We start from the raw sequence: 27,458 nt of genomic DNA, 5'->3' as shown, positions 1-27,458 counted from the left end.
CCCACCATAGTACCATCTTCATTAGTTTGATCTTTTCTCTTCTTTTCTCCGATCTGTTCGATCAGTTTGATCCTATCCGCCATCTTAATCAATCTTGTGATCAACTTCAAAAGTTATCATGCATAACTCGGGACCAAGGGGAACCTACATATCAAATTTGAGAAACGTTCCTCCAATAAATTCTGAGAAATAGCGATAACAAACTTAAAACTGTAACAAGATGGCCGGCCGATATGATTTGATATGCATAACTAAGGACAAGAGGCACCTTCATGTGCAATTTGAGAAAGCTTCCTCAAATACTTTTAGGGCAAACTTTTACTCCCAAATCCAATACAACCACCTGCCGGCTATCTTGGTTTTCCAATCATCCCCAAGTTCAAAATGCAGAACTAGGTACAATTGGACACATTCATGTGAGATTTGAGAAAGACCCCTCCTGAACATTCCGAGAAATAACGCCATCAAACTTTCATTCTCAAATACGAGATGGCTGCCTGTCAGCCATTTTGGTTTTGTGATCAGTCCCAAAAAATGATATGCATAACTAGGGATCATGGGGAACCTTTACGTGAAATTTGAGATAGATCCCTCCAGTACTTTCTGTTAAACAGCGCTAACAAGAATTGTTTAAGGACGGACGTACGGACACAGACGCAGGGTGATTTGAATAGCCTACTATCTAATGATGGCGACTAAAAAGCCAAGTTATGCAAATGAAAATGAAGACATCACTATTTGTTATCGTTACTTTATTCAGAATGTAGCAATGGAATTATCTGAGAGATTCCATAATTTATATTAAATTGATAAATGAGATGAAAGATAAACAGATCATGAACACAGAAACAGCATATCATATAAAAATCTTAACAAATTAAGAATATGGCTGATAAATGGCTTCACATTGACAAAATAACAGATAATATCAGATGTATTTAACTACATGCAAGACGTTCTTGTATGACAATATGTATATAAAATGAATTTGAAATCCTCTGCAAGAAATGAAGGTCAACAAATCACGCCATGTATAATGACATTCAATGATTGAGGTTAACATGACACTCCATGTATAACGACATTCAATGATCGAGGTTAACATGACACTCCATGTATAACGAAATTCAATGATTGAGGTTAACATGACACTCCACGTATAACGACATTCAATGACTGAGATTAACATGACACTCCATGTATAACGACATTCAATGATTGAGGTTAACATGACACTCCATGTAAAACGACATTCAATGACTGAGGTTAACATTCAATGATTGAGGTTAACATGACACTCCACGTATAACGACATTCAATGACTGAGATTAACATGACACTCCATGTATAACAACATTCTATGACTGAAGTTAACATAACACTCCAAGTATAACGACATTCAATGACTGAGGTTAACGTGACACTCCATGTATAATAACATTCAATGATTGAGGTTAACATGACACTCCATGTATAACGACATTCAATGATTGAGGTTAAAATGAAACTCCATGTATAACGACATTCAATGACTGAGATGAACATGACACTCCATGTATAACGACATTCAATGACTGAGGTTAACATGTCACTCCTCGTATAACGACATTCAATGACTGAGGTGTTAAAGTGAAACTACATGTATAACGACATTCAATGACTGAGGATAACATGACACTCCATGTATAACTACATTCAATGATTGAGGTTAAAATGAAACTCCATGTATAACCACATTCAATGACTGAGGTTAAAATGACACTCCATGTATAACGACGTTTTTTGACTGAGGTTAACATGACACCCCATGTATAACGACATTTAATGTCTGATGTTAACATGACACTCCACGTATAACCACATTCAATGACTGAGATGAACATGGGGGGCCATGTATAACGACATTCAATTACTGAGATTAACATGACACTCCCTGTAAAACGACATTTAATGACTGAGGTTAACATGACCCTCCATGTATAACAACATTCAACGACTGAGGTTAACATGACACTGCATGTATAACGACATTCAATGATTGAGGCTAAAATGAAACTCCATGTATAACCACATTCAATGACTGAGGTTAACATTACACTCCACGTATAACGACATTCAATGACTGAGGATAACATGACACTCCATGTATAACAACATTCTATGACTGAAGTTAACATAACACTCCAAGTATAACGACATTCAATGACTGAGGTGTTAAAGTGAAACTACATGTATAACGACATTCAATGACTGAGGTTAACATGACACTCCATGTATAACGACATTCAATGACTGAGGTGTTAAAATGAAACTCCATGTATAACGACATTCAATGACTGAGATTAACATGACACTCCATGTATAACGACATTTAATGACTGAGGTTAACATGACACTCCACGTATAACGACATTCAATGACTGAGGTTAACATGACACTCTATGTATAACGACATTCAATGACTGAGGTTAACATGACACTCCATGTATAACAACATTCAACGACTGAGGTTAACATGACACTCCACGTATAATGACATTCAATGACTGAGGTTAACATGACACTCCATGTATAACGACATTTTTTGACTGAGGTTAACATGACACTCCACGTATAACAACATTCAATGACTGAGGTTAACATGAGACTCCACGTATAACGACATTTTTTGACTGAGGTTAACATGACACTCCATGTATAACGACATTCAATGACTGAGGTTAACATGACACTCCCAGTATAATGACATTCAATGACTGAGGTTAACATGACACTCCATGTATAACGACATTCAACGACTGAGGTTAACATGACACTCCATGTATAACGACATTTTTTGACTGAGGCTAACATGACACTCCACGTATAACAACATTCAATGACTGAGGTTAACATGACACTCCACGTATAACGACATTTTTTGACTGAGGTTAACACAAAATTTCATTTATGACATTTTATGACCAAGGTTTACACAACTTGCCTTGAATGACATTCAATAACAGATTAACAAAGCATACAAAACTTCTTTAAATAATGGTAACAGTGAATTATCAATAACCATTTCTTTGAATTGGGGACAAATGCAGGTTTATATTGCATAAAAGATATCTACATTATTATTTACAATGACACATGTATCCCATTCATCTAACAATGTCATCAACTTTCAGTTTCACCGTTTACTATTTATGTACCTACATTTTGTTAGTGTTTGGAAGATTAAGGTTTTGATTCCTACTACTACCATGGTACACGAAATTAAAACATTTAAGCAATAAAATGTAAAATCCTAATTTGTCCTCCACTGGATGATGTCAGGTTTTAATGATTGGAATGGGAGAAAAATATTTATGTCATGCCCAGGGATGTAGGATAGGGAAATTCCACCCTCTGGATTTTCAAATTGGTGCAAAACCCTCAGCAGAGCCTTGGGTTTTACCCCTCAACAGAGCCATGGGTTTTACCCCTCAGCAGAGCCTTGGGTTTTACCCAATTTGAACATTCAGAGGATGGAATTTCTGTTTCTTACACACCTGGACATTAAAGAGTCTTATATATTGAAAGAGAAGTTGATCATGAGAGAGTATTGAAAAGATATATGGGGGGTTGCTTCAGATCAATGTTGGTAGCTTGTAAATGTGTGTACTGATAGATGAAAACATCAACAATTTTGTAAGGGGCCCTGCACTAGTTGCCTCATACAATCATGTAGTGGGATACAGAATATCTGTTCTGTTTAATTAGTGAAGCTACAGGAGAAAGTCCATGTAAACTTTATACATTAACTGTGTACAATGGCTTGATGTATTTTTTATAATATACCGGTCATTATAAAAAATTCTCTGGCAAATGGAATATAATAATAAGCAGGTTCCACTGTATACATCTATATATATATACATGAAATATACATACATATGTATATATTTGGACATACTCTCATAATGACCTTTTTCACAATTAGCCTTAATAACTCAAGAAAATTTATCTCTGTAAAATTACAAACATAATACGGAAAAATAAACTGTACAGAAAAAGATGTCAAAGGATAAAATAAAGTATTGCACACACCCTTTTACTTTACATATAAAATGAAACATTTTCATAGAGAAAGCGATAGAACATACATGTGTATGAACCTTCCTGATAAAAGTGACCTATTATGTGCTTGGGAAAAGTTGGTAAATTCTGATTTTACTTCATCAGCACAAACCTAAGCACGAACCCAGGACACAAAGAAATACAAAGTTCCAGCACCATTGCTAATGTGAAAATGTCCAGATCTTACTGTGCGTATAGGTATAAGGTAAATGTTTTGCTCAGGCCTTAGGTCACTTGCCCACCAATTTTTCCAAACAGAAGACATATAAGGAAAGATCCCCCAAGATCAAACATCCAGCATTCCCCGTGTTGAACTTCATATTCTTACCTTCAAGAAGATATACTTCATGGTATACCAACAGTAAAATCTTTCTCTTTTTCCCCATAGAGTTTTTTTTCTTCAATTTGAATAAAACTGTTTAAATTTCATTTAAAATACATGTTTGTAGAGCTGTAATTTGGCCTAAAATAATCCATATACCATTTAGCCAACCACCTCAGAATTCTGAGGTCTGATATAGCAGAATCCACATAATACTCCCTAAGTACTAATACTGAAATGATTTCATACTTCAATATTTTGTAAGTAAGAAACTTCAATACTTCCTCAGTACGGACTATGTAACACTTCAATATTTTGTAAGTAAGAAACTTCAATACTTCCTCAGTACGGACTATGTAACACTTCAATATTTTGTAAGTAAGAAACTTCAATACTTCCTCAGTACGGACTATGTAACACTTCAATATTTTGTAAGTAAGAAACTTCAATACTTCCTCAGTACGGACTATGTAACACTTCAATATTTTGTAAGTAAGAAACTTCAATACTTCCTCAGTACGGACTATGTAACACTTCAATATTTTGTAAGTAAGAAACTTCAATACTTCCTCAGTACGGACTATGTAACACTTCAATATTTTGTAAGTAAGAAACTTCAATACTTCCTCAGTACGGACTATGTAACAAGTTGGCAGCGCACAATTCAACGTTTCACTTCATGTTTCCTATATATAGCACTTTTATCTACATGACATTTTCACACGGAGAACAAGACATTCCTCAGCGAATGTTCTTACACGACATCAGCTGTTGCTTGTTGTCACTGTTATCAGTGGCTGCACCTGTGACATACTTGATTCAGAGTTTGGAAGGAACAATCTGAATTGACCAGGACTCTTATGTGAATCAATGGAAAGGGAGAACCATAAGTGAATGAACAGAAGTGCCACAGTTACACCAAACACTCCTGCTCCGGTATAAGGAACATAGTCCTTATATACTCCAAACATCCTGCTTAGACGCTTGGTAAGACTGGGGTGGGTGTACATGGAACAAGCACTTCTTCCTTTCCAATCAATTACAACCTCACTGCTCGATCCCTTATTTGTGCTTCAGGTGACACAACAGCTTGCGGGAGATACTAAACTTCTCTTTCTGACCAATAGAAAGAATGTGTTTCCTTACTGTGTTAAGTTCTGTGACTTTGGCACGGTCAGAAGTGATGCACTTCTATTATCACAGGAACTCCTCACTCAGAGAGCATTGTCAAGTGAATTTGGCAGATCGCTTCTCTATCACAGGTATAGAAACTGTCAGCTCTCTGTTGGTGACTGGAACACTGGGTTATCAACCACACATGACTGACATAAGTTACAGTGGTCCTGACAGCTAGACTGGGTTATCAACCCCACACCGGACTGACATCAATTACAGTGGTCCTGACTGAACACTGGGTTATCAACCACACATGACTGACATAAGTTACAGTGGTCCTGACAGCTAGACTGGGTTATCAACCCCACACCGGACTGACATCAATTACAGTGGTACTGACTGGACGCTGGGTTATCAACCCCACACCGGACCGATATCAGTTACAGTGGTACTGACTGAACTCTGGGTTATCAACCACACCCGACTGACATCAATTACAGTGGTACTGACTGGACGCTGGGTTATCAACCCCACACAGGACTGATATCAGTTACAGTGGTACTGACTGAACACTGGGTTATCAACCCCACACAGGACTGACATCAGTTACAGTGGTCCTGACAGCTAGACTGGGTTATCACGTCCACACCGGACTGACATCAGTTAGTGGTACTGACTGGACGCTGGGTTATCAACCCCACACAGGACTGACATTAGTTAGTGATCCTGACTGGACGCTGGGTTATCAACCACACAGGACTGATATCAGTCAGTGATCCTGACTGGACGCTGGGTTATCAACCCCAAACAGGACTGACATCAGTTACAGTGATCCTGACAGGACGCTGGGTTATCAACCCCACACCGGACTGACATCAGTTACAGTGGTCCTGACTGGACGCTGGGTTATCAACCCCACACAGGACTGACATCAGTTACAGTGGTCCTGACAGCTAGACTGGGTTATCAACCCCACACCGGACTGACATCAATTACAGTGGTACTGACTGGACGCTGGGTTATCAACCCCACACCGGACCGATATCAGTTACAGTGGTACTGACTGAACTCTGGGTTATCAACCACACCCGACTGACATCAGTTACAGTGGTACTGACTGGACGCTGGGTTATCAACCCCACACAGGACTGACATCAGTTACAGTGGTCCTGACAGCTAGACTGGGTTATCAACCCCACACCGGACTGACATCAATTACAGTGGTACTGACTGGACGCTGGGTTATCAACCCCACACCGGACCGATATCAGTTACAGTGGTACTGACTGAACTCTGGGTTATCAACCACACCCGACTGACATCAATTACAGTGGTACTGACTGGACGCTGGGTTATCAACCCCACACAGGACTGATATCAGTTACAGTGGTACTGACTGAACACTGGGTTATCAACCCCACACAGGACTGACATCAGTTACAGTGGTCCTGACAGCTAGACTGGGTTATCACGTCCACACCGGACTGACATCAGTTAGTGGTACTGACTGGACGCTGGGTTATCAACCCCACACAGGACTGACATTAGTTAGTGATCCTGACTGGACGCTGGGTTATCAACCCCACAGGACTGATATCAGTCAGTGATCCTGACTGGACGCTGGGTTATCAACCCCACACAGGACTGACATTAGTTACAGTGGTACTGACTGGACGCTGGGTTATCAACCCCACACAGGACTGATATCAGTTACAGTGGTCCTGACTGAACACTGGGTTATCAACCACACCCGACTGACATCAGTTACAGCGGTCATCACAGCTTACATCCTGTTGATCATGGCCTGACTGGACTGACATCATTTACAGCGGTCCTCACAGCTTACATCCTGTTGATCATGGCCTGACATCAGTTACAGTGGTCCTCACAGCTTACATCCTGTTGATCATGGCCTGACAGGACTCTTGTCTAGACGAGATTTCTTTGGAGACGGTGAGGAGACCTGAGCCTGGAAATAAAGGAGATTTTCCGCATCACTGTCTCTGTTTAACGTAATTCTACCCTAAAATTTTCCACTCAACCATGGAATTTCTATCCTCCACATCTACATAATTATAAACTCTTTTCTCCCGTATGTTGTCTTTTAAAATTGCTGACTTACTTCAAAATTCTTACCCTCAGGCTTCAATTACACTGGAGTGATAGCCGTTATTAATCTGACACTGATATAGGAGAAACCTTTCATTTCATCATCATTAAAGATAAAGTGAGAACCAAGTGATTATACAACATTAGATATTTGTACCTTTTGCCATCTGTCCAGGAGTTTTTCATATTCTGACATGTAAAAGGCAAAGACCTCGTCACAGTCTCCGCGGACTGTGCTCCCTGGAGGGTTGTAAGTACGACAGTTGTCTCTCACCAGAAGCATGTCGGTGTGGAAATCCTCCTGGTCTAGATATGTACTGGCCTGTAAGAAAATATCAGTACATAAGCACTACTCCATACAAGTTACATACGTTCATTTAAATGAAAGTTAATCAAGAACAAGTACTAATTGTAATGGCGGACCATTACAGAAGTCCTCCAAACTGCCCCAATAATTGCAAAGATACATCAGAAAAGGATCACTATGGCATAAAACACCTTCATACTATATTTACGTGAAATCGAACAATATTTGAATTTCAACCAATCTGAAGCCTCCATGTTGTTGGTATGGCAACAAAACCTAAGCAGTTGAATTTGCAGTCCCCTAATACCCCTATATATCAATTTTCATAAAAAACAAACAATATATACCCCATAGTTCCAAAGATGCATTAGAAAATGATCGCAATGCTTTTTATACACCTACATACTAAATTTGAGTGAAATCGAACACTTTCTATATTGCGACCAATTAGAAGCCTCTGTGTGGTTGCTATGGCAACCAAGGTATCCTATTGAATTTGCAGTCCTTTAATACCCCTATATATCGATTGTCATCAAAATTGAACACTATTTAAATTTCCACCAATCCGAAGCCAGTGCGGTTGATATGGCAATGTAATCTATTTGATTGAATTTGCAGTCCCCTATTTATACCCCAAGTTTGACCAATCAGTCATCAGTATAAGGCAGCCATTTTGTCTAATTAGAAAACGGATGTCATGGTTGAGTTCGCGGTACCATCAAACACCTACATGCCAAATTTGGATTGCATTGGAAAACATAAAACATGTTAAATAGGATAGGTGACGTGACATTGGCTATCTTTAGCAAACACCTTTAGAAATTTTAAATTCCCAAAAATTTCAAAAATTCATGGCGGCCATTTTGTTGACAATGTCAATTCTTTTTGGTCGACTTTAGAGCACATCCTATACTGATACTTTCCTCAAAATTGTAACTGAGGATATACATGTAAACTGAGGATATACATGTAAACTGAGGAGTCCTCAGTACCTACTACTTCTTTTGGAAATGGACATCAAATTTAGATTCCTACGTAATGCACAAATGTCAATATTCTGTAATTAATTAATTTTAATTCCAAACTAGAAAATGTCATATTAGCCTACTTAATACAAACCTCTAATTTCTTCCGTATCGTCCCAAAGTCCATCGGGCTTTTAATAATAGTGTAATAGTCAGGGACTTCACTGCGATCGACTGTAAACAGGACAAAACAAACAGGGAATTAGACCACTGTAACCAAAATACAAGGATTTACAGGGGATTAGACCACTGTAACCAAAATACAAGGATTTACAGGGAATAAGACCACTGTAACCAAAATACAGGGAATTAGACCACTGTAACCAAATACAAGGATTTCAGTGAATAAGACCGCTGTAACCAAAATACAGGGATTTAGACAACTGTAACCAAAATACAAGGATTTAGACCACTGTAACCAAAATACAAGGATTGACAGGGGATTAGACCACTGTAACCAAAATGCAAGGATTTACAGGGGATTAGACCACTGGAACCAAAATACAAGAATTTACAGGGAATAAGACCACTGTAACCAGAATACAGGGAATTAGACCACTGTAACCAAAATCCAAGGATTTACAAGGAATTAGACCACTGTAACCAAAATACAAGGATTTACAAGGAATTAGACCACTGTAACCAAATACAAGGATTTCAGGGAATTAGACCACTGTAACCAAAATACAGGGATTTACAAGGAATTAGACCACTGTAACCAAAATACAGGGAATTAGACCGCTGTAACCAAAATACAGGGATTTAGACAACTGTAACCAAAATACAAGGATTTAGACCACTCTAACCAAAAAACAAGGATTTACAGGGAATTAGACCACTGTAACCAAATTCAAGGATTTACAGGGAATTAGACCACTGTATCCAAAATACAAGGATTTACAGGGAATAAGACCACTGTAACCAAAATACAGGGAATTAGACCACTGTAACCAAAATACAAGGATTTACAAGGAATTAGACCACTGTAACCAAAATACAAGGATTTAGACCACTGTAACCAAAAAACAAGGATTTACAGGGAATTAGACCACTGTAACCAAAATACAGGGATTTCAGGGAATTAGACCACTGTAACCAAATTCAAGGATTTACAGGGAATTAGACCACTGTAACCAAAATACAGGGATTTCAGGGAATTAGACCACTGTAACCAAAATACAAGGATTTACAGGGAATAAGACCACTGTAACCAAAATACAAGGATTTCAGGGAATTAGACCACTGAAATCAAAATACAGGGATTTAGACCAATGTAACCAAAATACAAGGATTTACAGGGAATTAGACCACTGTAATCAAAATACAAGGATTTACAGGGAATTAGACCACTTTAACCAAAATACAAAGATTTCAGTGAATTAAACCACTGTAATCAAAATACAGGGAATTAGACCACTGTTACCAAAATACAGGGATTTACAGGGAATTAGACCACTGTAACCAAAATACAAGGATTTACAGGGAATTATACCACTAATGTGACTATGAAATTTGGTTTGGTCTACCTGGCTCTGTGAACCATGATGCTGCGTTTAGATCTCCCTTCTCTCGGTTCAGTCCTCGGTATCTGGACACCCTCTGAATCAACCTACAAGTCATCAAGGAAACTGCACATGAAAACCCTACTTACTAACCGTCCGAACAATAACAATATATGTACAAGTTCTAAACGCCCTTTTGACAGCTGATCACCTCAAATTTTGAAAAGAATATCTGTTCATTTAGTATCATTGTGTCTTCAAATGATGTTTTTTCATTGTATCCAATTGTAGATATCATTTACGAATTTCAACAGTTTTGAAAACCTCAAAATTGTTTGAATTTAACAACCTTTTTTTGTGCCTGGAAATACAAGAACACTCTCAATTCTCAAAATCAGATTAACCGAAAGTTTTTAATTTCCCTCAACATTATTAGAAATAGCATTATATAGCTATGAATTTATGACTGTAAATCAACTTTGACTTGAAACACTGGATTGATGACAGAAATGCATTAAGAAATGTTTAACTCTTCAGAATTTTCAAGTAAAGTACATTCTGACAGTTAAGAGGATGGAATTTCATGATTCTTGGGCTGATATTTGAACATTATGTTGTATATCATTCAATGGTGGACAAGTACAAAACATGAAAACCTGTATTTTTGTTCTCAAATATTCCACAATGATACTTAAAGAGTGACTTACCCTATACACGACCTGATCCAGGAACCTTGGTTTTGGGCAGGAGTCTCATCAATGTTTGACGGTGCCTTTCTCTTACGTTTACTCATTCTCAATGAGGCCATGAGGTCAAGTCCCGCCACCTCTTGGCTGTCAGAACTGTTTCCTGTCCCCATTGAGGGACTAGTGACCACACCCAGGTCGTCCAGACTCGACATTTCGGCCCGTACATCTGCTGGGTCCACCATCTGAGCGGTCTCCACAGTGACAGCACTGGACACTCCGCTGGACATACTGTCCGACAGACTGCTTCCCAGGTGTGACTCTAAATCGTCCAGTGTTCCTTCCTGTCCCATCACTTCCACTCCTTCAGCATACTCACCGTCCTGGGGTAGGACCAGCTCTGGCACTCCCTGGGCCAGCGGCTGATCACACAAAGGTAAAGTCAGTTACAAAGGTCATGGATTTCTCAGTTTATTCTGGTAATCCATAAATTAAGGAAAATAGAAAAACTGCGTTCAGATCAGAATAAAATACAATATTCATAGGATGAGAATATGTCTGACCAGATTGGACCTGTGTGGTTGGGTGTTGATCACATTACGAAATATGTTATTGTGTGGGTGGGTGTTGATCGCATTATGAAATATGTTATTGTGTGGGTGGGTGTTGATCACTATATGAAATATGTTATTGTGTGGTCGGGTGTTGATCACTTTATGAAATATGTTATTGTGTGGGTGGGTGTTGGTCACTTTATGAAATATGTTATTGTGTGGGTGGGTGTTGATCACTTTATGAAATATGTTATTGTGTGGTCGGGTGTTGATCACTTTATGAAATATGTTATTGAGTGGGTGGGTGTTGATCACTTTATGAAATATGTTAAGAGTGGGTGGGTGTTGATCACTTTATGAAATATGTTAGAGTGGGTGGGTGTTGATCACTTTGCTGAAAGACATTACGTAAGTAGTCTGAAACATGGGAATAGGATTTTTATACAAGCTTGAATGTAAATGATGTACCTGATGCCTAGTAATGTTGATGGTGGCATTCTGCCGCGACTTGTTGAGCTCCTGTATGGGGATGAAGCTGCTGGATTTGATACGGATGATTGGTCCTCCACTCGGCTCGTCCCCTAGGGTAACCTCTGATGGCATTGTAGGTGTTGTCTCTGTATCTGCATGGAAAATAATACTCCACTATACGTTTGGCATGGTACTTTTTATAAGGAGTGTTACAAAACACACCAAGCAGCAAATTGTTGACTTAAAGATTTCTTCCTTCTTATACATTATGGCTGAGACAATACAAGCCTATCCTGGATCAGACCCCTCCCTCAAATTAAGCTAGTCCTTTTAACAACAACACACATACTACATTATTGGATTAAAGGGACCAGTCACAACATTTATCACATGGACTGCTCTCATCAGCCCTTCTTAGCACCTTCCGGCCAAAGGTCTTCCTGAGATCAAATATTGGCTCTCAACTCCTGTTCCCCCCGAAGTACTTTAATAACCCATATGACATTAAATGAGCATGTATCGCCTTACTGTACACGTATGCAACCATTATATCCAAACAACCCCTATAGAAACAACCCCTGACATACAAGTGCTTACAATGAGACCGGTCTGATTTTGGGAATGCACTCTCTGCACTATCTACCCATGCAACGATCTACAAGTCAATCATGGAATGGTTTTGACCTCAATTGTTCTTTTGACAAAAGTGCTGCTTTTTATTAATGCCTATTATATACACAAATGTCTGTACTTTTCTATTCATTAACTAATTATCGGTCAATTTAGTTTCCAGACAAAATATAAGACATTTTGTATTGCTACCAGTATTTGGGAATCTACAGTAATTCCTTTTAAACACTACAATATGTAATGTTACCTTTATCAGTCCTATTGGCCATGAAGTTTTACCCATATTTACAATACACATGACAACCCCAAACTTACCTGATGTTTGACCATCAGTCTGGACATCTTCTCTAGACTGACCGTCTGCTTTCTCCACGAGAACATCCTCTTCTATGAACTGGAAGGGGTCGAGGTCAATCTGGGCCTGGGCCAGTGAGCTACTGAGAAGATCATAAGTTTTTGTTCCTGGGGTGGCGGCGTCAAGTTGTGCTCGGTCTAGACTTGGCGTCGACACCACCACTGTGTCGGACCCCGATGTGGCCGCTACAGTGTAGAATATTCCAGTCTGAGGGTCAAGCTCCCCCTGGAAGTTCAGACCATGAGCGAGGTGTTCCAGCTCTGGCTGGGACCCTTCGACTGAGCTCTGAGAGGAAGGCATGCTGGTGGTCGTGTCCACTTCGGTGTTGTCTGCTGTCAGGGATGACTGGCTCTGTGTACAGTTTATCATAATACCTTACATTATTTATTACATACTTACTAATAACTACAGGTTTTTTGTATATGCGATACAACACAATTGCTCTTACCCATATCCCTTTTGGAATTTTTTCGTTTTTCAATATTTCAAAAGAAAAATAGATCATAAGATAGTAGCTTTTATTAGTAAGTATGTAATAAACAGAATAAAACATGCCTTTTTCAATATCACACCCAGTATAAACCCTCGACCAATATCAGCCATCAGGGCCAATATTGCAGTCTCGGGTTGATACTGGGTGTGATATGGAAAAAGGCATGTTTTATTCTCTATTTACATCTCGTGTATGATTCATTGATTGTTTACATCTCAAGTGAGAACAAAGACATCTTGTGTAAGATCTTTAATACTAGTGTAAGGTTGTTGACATCTTCAGTAACGTTCTTAACAAGTAGATTAGGTTGCTAATGTTTTTATTCATTGTTAAGGAATTATAATTCTGGACATGTACATCTTCAATCAAATGATTGATGTTGAAACTGGTTCCAATCTATTTTGTGTTGTTTAGAATTATCATGAAAGCTGTTTGCTACTTGTCCTAGATTACATTATTTAGTTATTCAAACATTTAAGCGAGGTTTCTGTTGCATTCAAACCCTGGTAAATAAGTTGTTTGAAACAGAATGAAGACAATGATGCCCAATAGTATACACTTACCTCTGATGTACCGGGGTCAGATTGTGAACTCTCTGACCCCTCCATCCTCAGAAGTGACACGGGGTCCAGTACAGGGGTCGTTCCTTCTGCATTGGGCTGGTTCAGAATCTTCATTGCTTGTTCTATAAGGAAATCAGTCAATATTGAGTTTAAAAACGACCTTCAAAATTGCTCTTAGAAAGACGTTTTCTTCTATCACAACTAACCAGCAGAATATAGCTCTTGTATTCTGTGGAAGTTTAATGTTCAATGTACGATTCCTCACCTGAATCTTGTATTCTGTGGAAGTTTAATGTTCAATGTATGATTCCTCACCTGAATTTATTATATATAAACTGGGTCCCCACCTTATAGCGTTAAGACTTCTTATTATTACATGTATCAGTGTTGTGCAAGATTTACATCCTGGCAATCAGTTCTGACGGACTTCTTTAGAATGTTACTAAACCTGACATGCTAAGTTCACATGTACCATGGTAGTACAGGATATATTATACTTAACGATTATTAATAACACCACAACATATTATCTCAGCTCATCAGGTTTGAATATAATGCTATCAGTGCACTTAAACTTAAATACAACCAAGTACTAACAAATGTCATCAATTAGGGACCCTGACAGTGTAAAGTTTGGAGTAGGAATGGTCCTAACATAATGTGAATGTCAATATCATCTTCTTCCTTTTTAGGATGCTTTTGGAACATACTGTAGATTGTTAGAAAAAATGTTTACTTATTATGCGAGTGTTCTTCTGACGATAGGGTTTAAATATTCTTGTTTAAAATTGACATATTTGAATAATTAGCTTGCTTATGGCATAGTTAACAGGCCCACAGACAGCTACTGGTCTTTTTGTATTATTTGAATGACAAGCATGTCCAATTATAAATGAAACATTTTGTGATAACTGCCTGGTAAATGCCAATAAACAAATGTGTAGGTTTGGTGGCCAATAGCACAACAGCTCCATATCCTTGGTGTGAGAGCTTACCTATACATATCCTTGGTGTGAGAGCTAACCTATACATATCCTTGGTGTGAGAGAGCTTACCCATACATATCATTGGTGTGAGAGAGAGCTTACATATACATATCCTTGGTGTGAGAGCTTACATATACATATCCTTGGTGTGAGAGAGCTTACCTATACATATCCTTGTGTGAGAGAGAGCTTACCTATACATATCCTTGATGTGAGAGAGCTTACCTATACATATCCTTGGTGTGAGAGAGCTAACCTATACATATCCTTGGTGTGAGAGCTTACCTATACATATCCTTGGTGTGAGAGAGCTTACCTATACATATCATTGGTGTGAGAGAGAGCTTACCTATACATATCCTTGTGTGAGAGAGAGCTTACCTATACATATCCTTGGTGTGAGAGAGAGCTTACCTATACATATCCTTGGTGTGAGAGAGAGCTTACCTATACATATCATTGGTGTGAGAGAGAGCTTACCTATACATATCCTTGTGTGAGAGAGAGCTTACCTATACATATCCCTGGTGTGAGAGAGAGCTTACCTATACATATCCTTGGTGTGAGAGAGAGCTTACCTATACATATCCTTGGTGTGAGAGAGAGCTTACCTATACATATCCTTGGTGTGAGAGAGAGCTTACCTATACATATCCTTGGTGTGAGAGAGAGCTTACCTATACATATCCTTGGTGTGAGAGAGAGCTTACCTATACATATCCTTGGTGTGAGAGAGAGCTTACCTATACATATCCTTGGTGTGAGAGAGAGCTTACCTATACATATCCTTGGTGTGAGAGAGAGCTTACCTATACATATCCTTGGTGTGAGAGAGAGCTTACCTATACATATCCTTGGTGTGAGAGAGAGCTTACCTATACATATCCTTGGTGTGAGAGAGAGCTTACCTATACATATCCTTGGTGTGAGAGAGAGCTTACCTATACATATCCTTGGTGTGAGAGAGAGCTTACCTATACATATCCTTGGTGTGAGAGAGAGCTTACCTATACATATCATTGGTGTGAGAGAGAGCTTACCTATACATATCCTTGGTGTGAGAGAGAGCTTACCTATACATATCCTTGGTGTGAGAGAGAGCTTACCTATACATATCCTTGGTGTGAGAGAGAGCTTACCTATACATATCCTTGGTGTGAGAGAGAGCTTACCTATACATATCCTTGGTGTGAGAGAGAGCTTACCTATACATATCCTTGGTGTGAGAGAGAGCTTACCTATACATATCCTTGGTGTGAGAGAGAGCTTACCTATACATATCATTGGTGTGAGAGAGAGCTTACCTATACATATCATTGGTGTGTGAGAGAGCTTACCTATACATATCATTGGTGTGAGAGAGAGCTTACCTATACATATCATTGGTGTGAGAGAGAGCTTACCTATACATATCATTGGTGTGAGAGAGAGCTTACCTATACATATCATTGGTGTGAGAGAGAGCTTACCTATACATATCATTGGTGTGAGAGAGAGCTTACCTATACATATCATTGGTGTGAGAGAGAGCTTACCTATACATATCATTGGTGTGAGAGAGAGCTTACCTATACATATCATTGGTGTGAGAGAGAGCTTACCTATACATATCATTGGTGTGAGAGAGAGCTTACCTATACATATCATTGGTGTGAGAGAGAGCTTACCTATACATATCATTGGTGTGAGAGAGAGCTTACCTATACATATCATTGGTGTGAGAGAGAGCTTACCTATACATATCATTGGTGTGAGAGAGAGCTTACCTATACATATCATTGGTGTGAGAGAGAGCTTACCTATACATATCATTGGTGTGAGAGAGAGCTTACCTATACATATCATTGGTGTGAGAGAGCTTACCTATACATATCATTGGGGTGTGAGAGAGCTTACCTATACATATCATTGGTGTGAGAGAGCTTACCTATACATATCATTGGTGTGAGAGAGAGCTTACCTATACATATCATTGGTGTGAGAGAGCTTACCTATCCATATCATTGGTGTGAGAGAGCTTACCTATACATATCATTGGTTTGAGAGAGCTTACCTATACATATCATTGGTGTGAGAGAGCTTACCTATACACACATTGGTGTGAGAGAGAGCTTACCTATACATATCATTGGTGTGAGAGAAAGCTTACCTATACATATCATTGGCGTGAGAGAGAGCTTACCTATGGAGTAAAACTGTTGTTGAGAAAGCTGGTCTGATAACTGGCTCAGGTCAACACTCGCCGACCTAAAACAAAACACACCAAAACGTAACACCTTATCCACAAATATCACTGCATGTACAGAAATGTCCTACAAAATATTACAAACATGTTTTGTAAAATGTTAGCTATCCTTTATGCATAGCTTTTCCTATCTGAAAATGTCTTTCCAAACAAGGACAAGTAAATATACTACAGCGGCAGGAGGTATTTGGATTTATAAGAATGATGCCATAAATCTCTTTATTACTTTTTACCAGTGAAATATGCAGATCTCCAGACATTACATAGATTCAGCCAAAAGCGTTTTGATGCTTCAAGCCCAAAATGACCTTGTGTTAAGGGGCCTTAACAAACAATCCGATTGTGATTCAAACCAATCCATAAAATACTGATCAAAGGTAATCTAATGTTTCCAGAAAAGTAATAAACAGAAACTGTTATGGTTTCCCATTGAATATAATATACATTTCACTCATATTGTAGATGTTTCCGATATTACTCTTGTGAAAACTTCATTGCTTACCTCTGAACTGTGACCTTTGGTTTTGCCTGAGTTGACCCCGAGGTCTGTATGTCAACTCCTGACTCCATTCCCGAAGTCTGGTAGTTCTGGCTGGTCTCGTCTGTGACATCATACTCGAACCACTCGTTATTAGGTAAGGCTTGAGATGTTGTACCTGTTGATGCAAAAAAGTATTGTAACATTTTTCCAATTCACATGTAACTAAATGTTACCCATTAATATCAAACCAGTGACTAGCATCAGTTACATACAGCTTTCTACAGAATACAGAAAATTATTCATGTTGTTATTTTCAATATGAAGAATAAAGAATCTGAAGAAAGTGGATATTCCACCATAGAATGGAGGTGATCAATCATTATTTGAGTCCTGAGGTTTCACTGACCCTCAAGTTTTGATCAATGACCCTTACTTTGAGTAGATGTATCGCTGTCCTGTGAGCTGACAGACAGAACAGACATTTGAGAAGAATTATTGACCCTAGTGTTGGTCAACGACCCTAACTTTGAGTAGATGTATCGCTGTCCTGTGAGCTTACAGGCAGAACAGACATTTGAGAAGAATTATTGACCCTAGTGTTGGTCAATGACCCTAACTTTGAGTAGATGTATCGCTGTCCTGTGAGCTGACTGATAGAGCAGCCATTGCTGCCTCGTCCAGATTAATTGTGACATCCCCTCCAGCCTCCGACGTGCTGTCAGGAACAATACCAGCAGCATGAATGAGATCTGCAAGCAGGGATGTCGTCTTTCCTTCTGATTCTGATCTCGCCCTCTGAGGATATGAAAGAATTTAGGATATCAATACAACTTATCTATTAAAGATATTACTTTAATCAATTACTGTATACTGGGAAACATTATCCCAGTCAAATATCTATATTCGCCCAGTGTCAAATATTACTGTACTTGGTATGTATGCTATGTACTAACAAGTGCTGTTGTGATAAATTCTTCCTCACATTGCTAAGGGCTAAAAAAAACACCTCTGAAACTGCCGAGAATATTTCCAAGTAAACTACTGTACACTTTACATCCTTTGATAAAGTTTGAAGCAGAATCTGGATTCCAAAATCTACTTCTGTTTTGGCAAGGATTTGAAAATGCCTTCCCGAACATCACGTGGGCCGCTTTAAATTATTTGTTGACATGATATGGTTACTTTTTTACCAACTTACCTGGCGAGTGACCGCCTCCAGCTGACCAGGTGTGGTCACTATGACCTTCCTCTCGGTCCTTTGGCTGCCGGGTGTGGTCACTACAATGTGTTTGGTGGAGTCCTGCTTCTGTAGGAAGCTCACTAGTTCCTGGAACATTAATTAATAGTTTGATCAATTTATAGCATTTTCTTACATTTACAACTTACCAGGTATATAGCTCACCTAGAAATAGTTTATCATTTTCAAACATGAATGTCTAAAATGTATGACAATATCTATCCTATTATTTAAGATCCTTTCCAGTCTGGTATTACATTTTTATCTCAACAGTTTTCACTACAAAAGTTGATGCAGTTTTCTGTCCTGATATGATGGTAGATTGTCTTTCCTGGGTAGTTTTGAAATTTCATTTTGGAAAGCTCGGCGGTAAATCAGAGTGACTAGACACAATGAAGATGTCTGTCAAGTCTTACATGTGATGTCTATATATTTATAAGGCAAAGTTGGTATGCGTTCTGTTGATACATGATTATATTAAATATATGCTTTTTTTATTAAATTAATGAAATAGGTCAACATAACCTACAGAATAAGGCCAAACTTCGCACTTATATATATACGGAGGAAGGATGCTGCTAACTCACCTTTTCAAATGGACTAGAGATGATGGTTTTGGAGGTACCACTCAGTCCACCCTGAGATTTCTTTGGCTGTGTCTTCTGTACGACGATCACATTAGGTTTACCTGGAACCAACCATCAACATGAAGTGTTCACATAACGACCAGAATCAAGGGTGAGAAAGGTTGCATTCCTTAGCAATTAAATATTATATTGATACGAATGGGAAGGAGGAAAAAAAGAGCTTTTTACACAATCGATATCATTGCAAGTCAATATCTCATTACTATATTTACAAGTAAAATCTGTCTAAGCCTGAGAATACCCGCTAAAGTGTATAATCCAACGATGTTATTACATTTTGAATGAAACCCACCAGACAATACCTGTGTATTCTGACATCTTGTCTAAACTGACAATATCTTGTGTCCCAAAAATGTGTCAAATTAGACAGGTTTCACTTTATTTTATTACAGTAAACAATGAATCACTTCTGTGCCTTTTCAAGCAAGCATAAAAACAACCCTGATTTCACAATTTTTAAAACATTAAGAGTACAAAAATCTATTGTCCATTATCATCTATTATTATAGACCTCAAATTGAGATTCAGTATTTGGCACTAGACTGATTGGACCGTGTATTACCTGAGCCTCCGGATTGAGACTTGACTGCTGTCAGATGTAATGTTTTCGGACTGACAGTGACCACATTGCCAGAACGATTCACGCCAGATATCACTTTCCCTCCCTGTGTTATGTTGAGTATTTTTGTACCAGACTGGCCTGAAGTCATAAAGAACATACATGGTCAAAAACAGCCACCTTAGTCATCAGACATCACTGCAACATATTGTTTTTTCTCAGTCATATTTCATGTTCAAAAGTTTTGTGAATCATAGACGTCAAGGATAACTTTTTCTGTACCTGTTTTGGGAGAATATCAAAAGACAGTTGCACTCTTGCTACATGAAGGATTAAATGCTAAGGAGAGGACATCACATATTCTGTCAATCTACTCAGCCTTCAATAATGAATACATGGTTCATACAAACTTTTGACCTCAAACTTCAAGGGCTTTTCAAGACCCATGCGAACCATGGAATAGAAAAGAATTTTGAAAAATCCTGATAACTGATCTGATAAAACCACATTTTTTTTAAAAATTATATAATTCTCCTACTTCAAATGTCATCTTCTTTTTGTCTGAATAAATTCAGTGTAAAGAAATGTTTTATATAACCTAACAGTAAAATAACTAATAAGAGGTTCTTTCTTTGAGGTGTAAATGTCACAAACTTGTTTAATGTTACCCTTTTGCATTCTCATCCTCAATGTGGTACTGATCTGTGTACAGACTACCACCCAGCACCACTGATAGAGTCTACGTACCTATAGATGTAACAGGTCTGGTAACCATGGTAACACTGGAGGTGGCAGCAGATGAGCCGGCACTCACCACGACCACAGGTGTGCCACTGCTGTTTGATAGTTGGGTAGGCTTGGGGAGGATTTTACTAGTGCCGCCCCCTGGTAAACTCTGGGTAATGATCTTCATACCTACGTCGGGTGAAACATGAACAGATCAGGACACTGTTATCAAACTAATGATATAAGAATATAAAGCAATATTTTAGAGTTCAAATACTGGCTGTGGTTGTTACTTAACAAGAAGCCCTACAGCCTTAACTCTTTATCTACTACAATTTTCACGATAGTGACTTGCTATTCATCAATTTTGAACAGGTCTTTTTTTTAAATATGGATGTCTCCCTCTCGGTTTCCCTGAAATTAATCATGTTTAACAAGAGCAAATATATTTTTATCATACTGAAATAGGTACCCTTAGCTAGATACAATATAACTTGCCATCTTATCTCTCCTGATAAAATCTTAACTCTCTCCTGGCCTATCTGTCCAGTAAAGGTAGCGACTAGTAGTGACAGGTAACAGGGCAGTATGATGGAAAGCTTACCTCCCTCCTGGCGTATCTGTATTGCAGAGGCCTTGGTAACAGGTTTGATCTGAATATTCTGTGGACATGGCTGGACAGGCTGGGGACCCATGGGGATCACTACACCAGGTTTGGGCTGGCCTGCTTGTGTAAACTAGACAACCAAGAATGAAAACAAAATGACTGATAGTGCGAATTATATAATTTTAGTGAAAAAATGTTCTACCCTGCTTCTAACATTATTAGTAAGGATTTGAGTTTGTGAAATGTACACAGACAAACACATCTCCGTTGACTTGACGTATCCAATACTTAATTCATGTCTGACACTTATCTACATAAACAGCTGATTGCAACCTTTCAATGTTTTTAAAGATTGAAATTATTTTTATTCCTATGAAGTTTCATTTTTGTTAACAAAGTGAATCTGCAAGTACCGTTGTGAATCTTTGCCTGGGAATGGTGGTCTTGAGTCGGGGTTTTGGAACGCTGACCGCTGGAGTTAGAAATGTCATGGTGGATGTTGTCACTACAGTAGGTGTGGTACCTATAAAACAATAGTAATCAATCTTACATCTTGTTTGTGAATGGTGTACAGATACACTTAAATTGTAGACAAGAGTATCAGTGGAACTTTGTGAATTTTGCATTTGGTTAGATTGATGACACATAACGGTAAAAATAGGCTGAAATGGGGAGTTTGGAAGAAAGAAAAAAAATGTTTAACATACGTATATATGTGTCTGATATTTTAGCAAAGGGCAATAACTCTATTATTAAGGGGCTGCAGACCCAGATTACGGTACAGTGCACATCACCTTAGTGTGACTGATGTACACACCAAGATTCATTATCCTAGCTTAACTGCAATATTTCTGCTTGTGTTTCCAATCCAACCACATTTTACCACTAAATTCAAAACGGTTTATTCACTGAAAAAAAATTCTCTTCCAACTTCAGTTATGGTCTCTTCACGTGAGAAAGTCTAGGACAATTATTACATCGCACGATACATAACAAACATGTGAGAAAATGAAATGTCATCCTACTAATTTTGTTTGTTTTTCTGAGCAAAAACAGGAAACACAATAACATGTCTGTTTGGCATTATCGGTCTTTGATGATTGAGGAACCTGCTGTAGCTGCAAGGTAATATTCTTCAGGCTAGGTGAAGAACTTTGATGAATAAACTCTGAAACTTAACACTCACCTTTAAGAATAAACTCTGAAACTGCAAACCACTCACCTTTCCAATTATAAATATTGTTTAATGTTGTTGTTTTTGTTTAACTTGGATGACTAGTAAAATCACTATTCACTGAAACTAAATAAGATTTAGAAACAAATTCAAGTTGAATTTTAATCACTTTGAAACTTACATGTTGAAGTTGCTGTAGACATGGTGGGTGTTGCTACAGTAACAATGTTGCCCAGGTTGCCGTTGGACGAGTTGACCGATGTGTTGGGGAGTATGATGGAGGACTTGTTATGACCACTACTGCCCGCTAGTGAACCGACGGTTTTGACCACTGGGACTGTGATTGACTTCTGAAGCACGCTCGGGGAGGATGACTGGTTGGAACTCGACACTAGGATGACCTAATCACAAACAGGAAAAATTTACACTGAACTACTGCAACAAATCATCTACATTCTGAAACACAACTTTATTTAATATTGAAAAACTTATTACTTCTGAATTTTTCTGTCACACAAATTTACAAGTACCTTTTGTGACTGTGTGATATTGGAAGATACTTGGGACCGCCCCTGAGGACTTTTGCTGATGGTGATTTTCATGGGCGACATTCCTGACACGGAACTTGCGGCTGTTGTGGTATACGTGACTCGTGGGGTTTGGGTGGATGCTGACGGAGATACTATTGTTTCAGTGGACTGACTACGTCGCCTCTTACGACTAATTGGTTCTTCATCTTCTTCAGTATTTAGTCCTCCTGGAATATAAGATATCTCCATAATCAGCCTGGGGCAACATCTTTCAAGGGTTATACCGATGTTTTAAATGATCATCCTGAACAATTTTAAACCTACACAAATATGGTTCCTTGAGACACCTTTCATTTTTACAAGTAGCTATAGAAATCACGAGTTTAGTTCTGATAAAGCTGTTTTGGATTGTCACAGCACAGTTTTAGATTAAGAATTCATCTTTCTAACTGTGTATGTTATATATCTGTTGAAATCTCTACACCTTTGAAAACATTGATAGATTGCCTCTGTAACCTGTAGTCAGGAAAACTTGGCAAGTCATATTAGCAAAGCCTTTCTGTAGCAGCGAGTCAGAAACTTTAAAGATTGTATCAGTGTGATAATTTGCGTCTCCTACCTGAACAGAGTGGCTTACCTTTGATGTGTATGGACATACCACTAGGAAGGACCACCACGTTGGAGCTGGGACTGGTGGGACGCGACACTTTGCTGATACCACACCCTACTGGGGTGGTAGGGCTGGTCACAGTGTTCACTGAAGCAAACAGGTGATATATAATATATATTAAACCAGAAACTGGAAAATGACCACACTGTTTTCACCTAATTACTGTGATTGTACAATTTCAAACAAACTTAAAACAGAATGAATATTAAAACAAGTGATATACCTTCTTTACACATAAATAATTGTGTAACATGTGAATCAAATCCCAAGTTATGAATGAAAGCAAAACTTGTGCATTTCGTGGTTGTATAGTGTCACTAGCTAAATGCCTGCGACTAGTGGATTTTTTGTCAGGGTTAGTAGAAAATTATAATCCTTATTGTATGAAAATATAGACTGGACTAATTTTTCAAAAAATGCCTGTTAGCTAGTACTCCTAAAAGGAAATTAAACATTTTTGCATTTAACCGTATCTATGTTTTCAAACCCAAGGAATGAGAAAACTTGGAAAATGTAATGCCAACATGTACTGCTCTTATGAAAATTTACATTATAAAATAAGAGCAGAGAAGCCTTGTTCATGCAGCCACCTTGTTATTGTTAAACGTGACTGGATGGGTTTTTTAATAGAAAAGAGTGATCAGTCCCCTTAACTACTGCTTGAATATTGGGATTGGATTTGTGGTGCCAGGATCGGTTTGTAGGCAGCCGTGAACTCACCATCTTTGTTTCCAGTGTGTGATGGGCTGGGCATGCTGGCGTTTTTCTCTGCCTGTATGTTAGCAGCATGATTGGCTGTGACAGTAAATGCAGTCTGTGGTACAAGCCTTGGCATCAGGGGAATCAGTCGACGCCCCTCAATGAGCCACTCAGACTCTGTATTAGGGCCAGCCATACTAAGAGAAAATAGCAAAAAAAAATATATCATTCCCCAAATAAAACTGGTTTAGGTTTGTACCAACATTTTGGTGCCCTGCAGTTTTCTGCCATATTTAAATTAGCACTGTTAAAGTACAGATATCTACTCCATATAACCTATGTTTACTACTTAATGACTACAACACCGAGTATAATGTAATTAAAAAATATTTACCTGTCAGCAATCGTTGACAGCTTCTCATCATTGATTGCTCTTCTCACTTCAGCACGATGCCTCTCGGTCGATATGCTGTGAAAACAGTTTTAGAGCAGAAACAAATAAATCTCTAAGCTCATTAAAACTTTTAATTATGATTTGTGAATTATTGCTGCATTTAGTAGTATTTCAAATTAAATCTGTAGATAACTGAACAGCGAGCCTGATTTTTCAGTGTACAAACCTGAGGTTTTGCTGCAGGTCTTGCAGTATCCTTTTCTTTTCTTTGTTGAGATCCCCCTGCGCCCTGAATACTGACACAAGAGAGGAGTATGCTTCCAACTCAAGGCGTCTCAGGACACGTTTGCATTCATCTCGTGACATGTCCAGTAACATTGGCCACATTTTTTCTGAAATGATATTCCAAGTATTTCTATATCATGTATATTATTTCATTTTATTTTACAATATTTCATGAAAATTAATATTAGTTTAGAAAACATCTATTTATCATTTAATTGGGCATGTGGTTTAAAAAAAATCACACACCCTATTTTTGGCACAAAACGAGAGAAAAAAAATTGTTCTCCACTTCGTATTGTATTCATGACGTACACAGTGCAATTGTTTCAATTTTTCTCAAGAACCAGCTGGTGCTAATTACATTTGATTTAACATAATTCATAATTTTTTTATTTGCGCCACAGCAATGTTTGTCAAGGGATTCTTTGACACGTAACTTCATCATCCAGGTGGTTCCAGTCAATAACTAACCTCAAAAGAATCAGTATTGGGCCATGACACCCATATATATAAATGTCTGACCTATATCGGAAGAGAGCCAAAGTTTCCAGCATGTTGGTCAATTCAGATTTCGATTGCCCTCGATATGTAAACTTGATCACAATATTTTAGGCAAAGTTAAACTTCAAGTGGTTTATGTAACAAACCAGTGTATTCATGTCAATTAATGCTAAAATTGCCCCGGTGTGATTCACATTGAGCTTGCTCCATTACAAGAAATGGGATCAATCTAATACCCAGCCAGGTATTAGTACTAAGGTCGAAGATGACAGCTCTTTAATACATAATTGATCTAACAAGCGAGTTGTAGGCAGTTTTTCTACAGGACAGTAATACTAATAGAGCTGTCATCTTAAGAGACGCCTGTTTGTTTATGCACCCTGATGGGCTTGTATTTTAATGTAATATTTCAGGGTTAAAACCTGATGGACCTGCAAACGTTTACAGCATAATGCAGGCCTTGAAACATATCAAATCACGATCCGAATGAACTATGGTCATACTCGTCCAATCCACTGGAGCACGATTAACGTCCCTGGTGTTGCATTGTATCCTATTCTAGTAAAATAAACGTGTCGAAATGATTCATCTCGTTATTACTAATATTGAGCATAATTAAGCATTATTCTGACACTAAATCAGAGCTTGGTCATTATCATTCAGGAAAATATAAATTTTAACTTTTTACACAGGCTAGTTTCACAGGTGCTCGGGTTCTGGAATGTATGTGATATATTGTCGCACCCACTTATACTAATATATGATTTATTAGTATAAGGGGGTGCGATATATCTAGTGGGTGCGACAATATATATCACATATAGCCTACTCCAGAACCCGAGCACCTGTGGCTAGTTTGCCTTCTTTGGAACAAAGCATTGATATTCATTTAACTGCAAAATAACATATTCATTCTGACAATTTGAAAGGTTTACATCTTTAATGCCTTTGCCTCATCCTCTTAAGATATTTTGGAAATTAACATCAGATACCGAGCGTAAAAAGGTGTTTTTTTCATTAGGCCTCGCCGCACCGCCGGCCGACATCTTGTTTACAGATACTTTTCCAGATGATTTTGCAATATTTCGGGTTGACAACACAAATATGATTATAGCATATCATCATAAGTGGTCAGTTCTTGTATAATTACCCGTTCGTCTACTATAAAAGACTCTATTAGATGTGAATTTTGATGATTTTTCATCCGCTGCGTCCGCTTAATTCTACATGACCTCCATGTTGAAATGGCGGGTGACGATTGCGCATGTCTGTAGAAGAAAAAAGTAGTAATTAAAAGAAACATTATTAGTTTAATTAACACAATATAACATATATTGATTACTATTTTAGGTTACAAATATAATTGAATATTTATATCATACAAATTTTGGAGAAAAAGTAGCAAAATCACATGACAAATAGTGCGTTATTTAATTTGTTATCACCTACTTTTTACTGATTTTTTTTTTATATCCACTAC

At 38.2% G+C, this 27,458-nt stretch overlaps 1 protein-coding gene and 1 long non-coding RNA gene across 3 annotated transcripts; one reads left to right on the top strand and one right to left on the bottom strand.

Annotated features, from left to right (window-relative positions):
* The first annotated feature begins 747 nt into the window (after window positions 1-747).
* On the top strand, window positions 748-4,106 carry LOC110454722. 2 transcript variants are annotated; one of them, XR_002463399.1, is made up of 3 exons: window positions 748-1,223; window positions 1,286-1,579; window positions 2,384-4,106. It is a non-coding gene; the product is annotated as an uncharacterized LOC110454722 (long non-coding RNA). The 2 variants fall into 2 exon arrangements; XR_002463398.1 differs by having other exon boundaries at window positions 748-1,579.
* An 89-nt stretch (window positions 4,107-4,195) lies between these two features.
* On the bottom strand, window positions 4,196-27,223 carry LOC110454721 (BRCA2-interacting transcriptional repressor EMSY-like). The gene is made up of 24 exons (XM_021504394.1): window positions 27,129-27,223; window positions 25,419-25,584; window positions 25,193-25,267; window positions 24,820-24,995; window positions 24,067-24,186; window positions 23,430-23,656; window positions 23,081-23,300; window positions 22,139-22,248; window positions 21,723-21,855; window positions 21,140-21,307; window positions 20,396-20,533; window positions 19,774-19,874; window positions 19,148-19,276; window positions 18,567-18,744; window positions 17,971-18,124; window positions 17,406-17,470; window positions 14,238-14,359; window positions 13,142-13,532; window positions 12,194-12,348; window positions 11,193-11,593; window positions 10,510-10,592; window positions 9,078-9,157; window positions 7,809-7,973; window positions 4,196-7,511 (listed from the first exon to the last, which is right to left on the bottom strand). The coding sequence occupies exons 2-24, from the start codon at window positions 25,577-25,579 to the stop codon at window positions 7,449-7,451; spliced, it is 3,615 nt and encodes a 1,204-aa protein (XP_021360069.1). The 5' UTR covers window positions 25,580-25,584; window positions 27,129-27,223; the 3' UTR covers window positions 4,196-7,448.
* Window positions 27,224-27,458: the final 235 nt, after the last annotated feature.

This window comes from Mizuhopecten yessoensis, unplaced genomic scaffold, assembly GCF_002113885.1.
Source record: "Mizuhopecten yessoensis strain PY_sf001 unplaced genomic scaffold, ASM211388v2 scaffold8037, whole genome shotgun sequence".
Lineage (NCBI taxonomy): Eukaryota > Metazoa > Mollusca > Bivalvia > Pectinida > Pectinidae > Mizuhopecten > Mizuhopecten yessoensis.
This window is presented reverse-complemented; position numbering and strand designations above follow the sequence as displayed.

Bases quoted from the DNA above. Each gene is read 5' to 3' on its own strand.
- LOC110454721 (XM_021504394.1), bottom strand. From the start codon at position 25,579: ATGTGGCCAATGTTACTGGACATGTCACGAGATGAATGCAAACGTGTC. The intron at 25,268-25,418 runs GTTTGTACACTG...CTGTTTTCACAG, and splicing joins GACCTGCAGCAAAACCTCAG to CATATCGACCGAGAGGCATC. The intron at 21,308-21,722 runs GTAAGCTTTCCA...CACCCGACGTAG, and splicing joins ACAGATACGCCAGGAGGGAG to GTATGAAGATCATTACCCAG.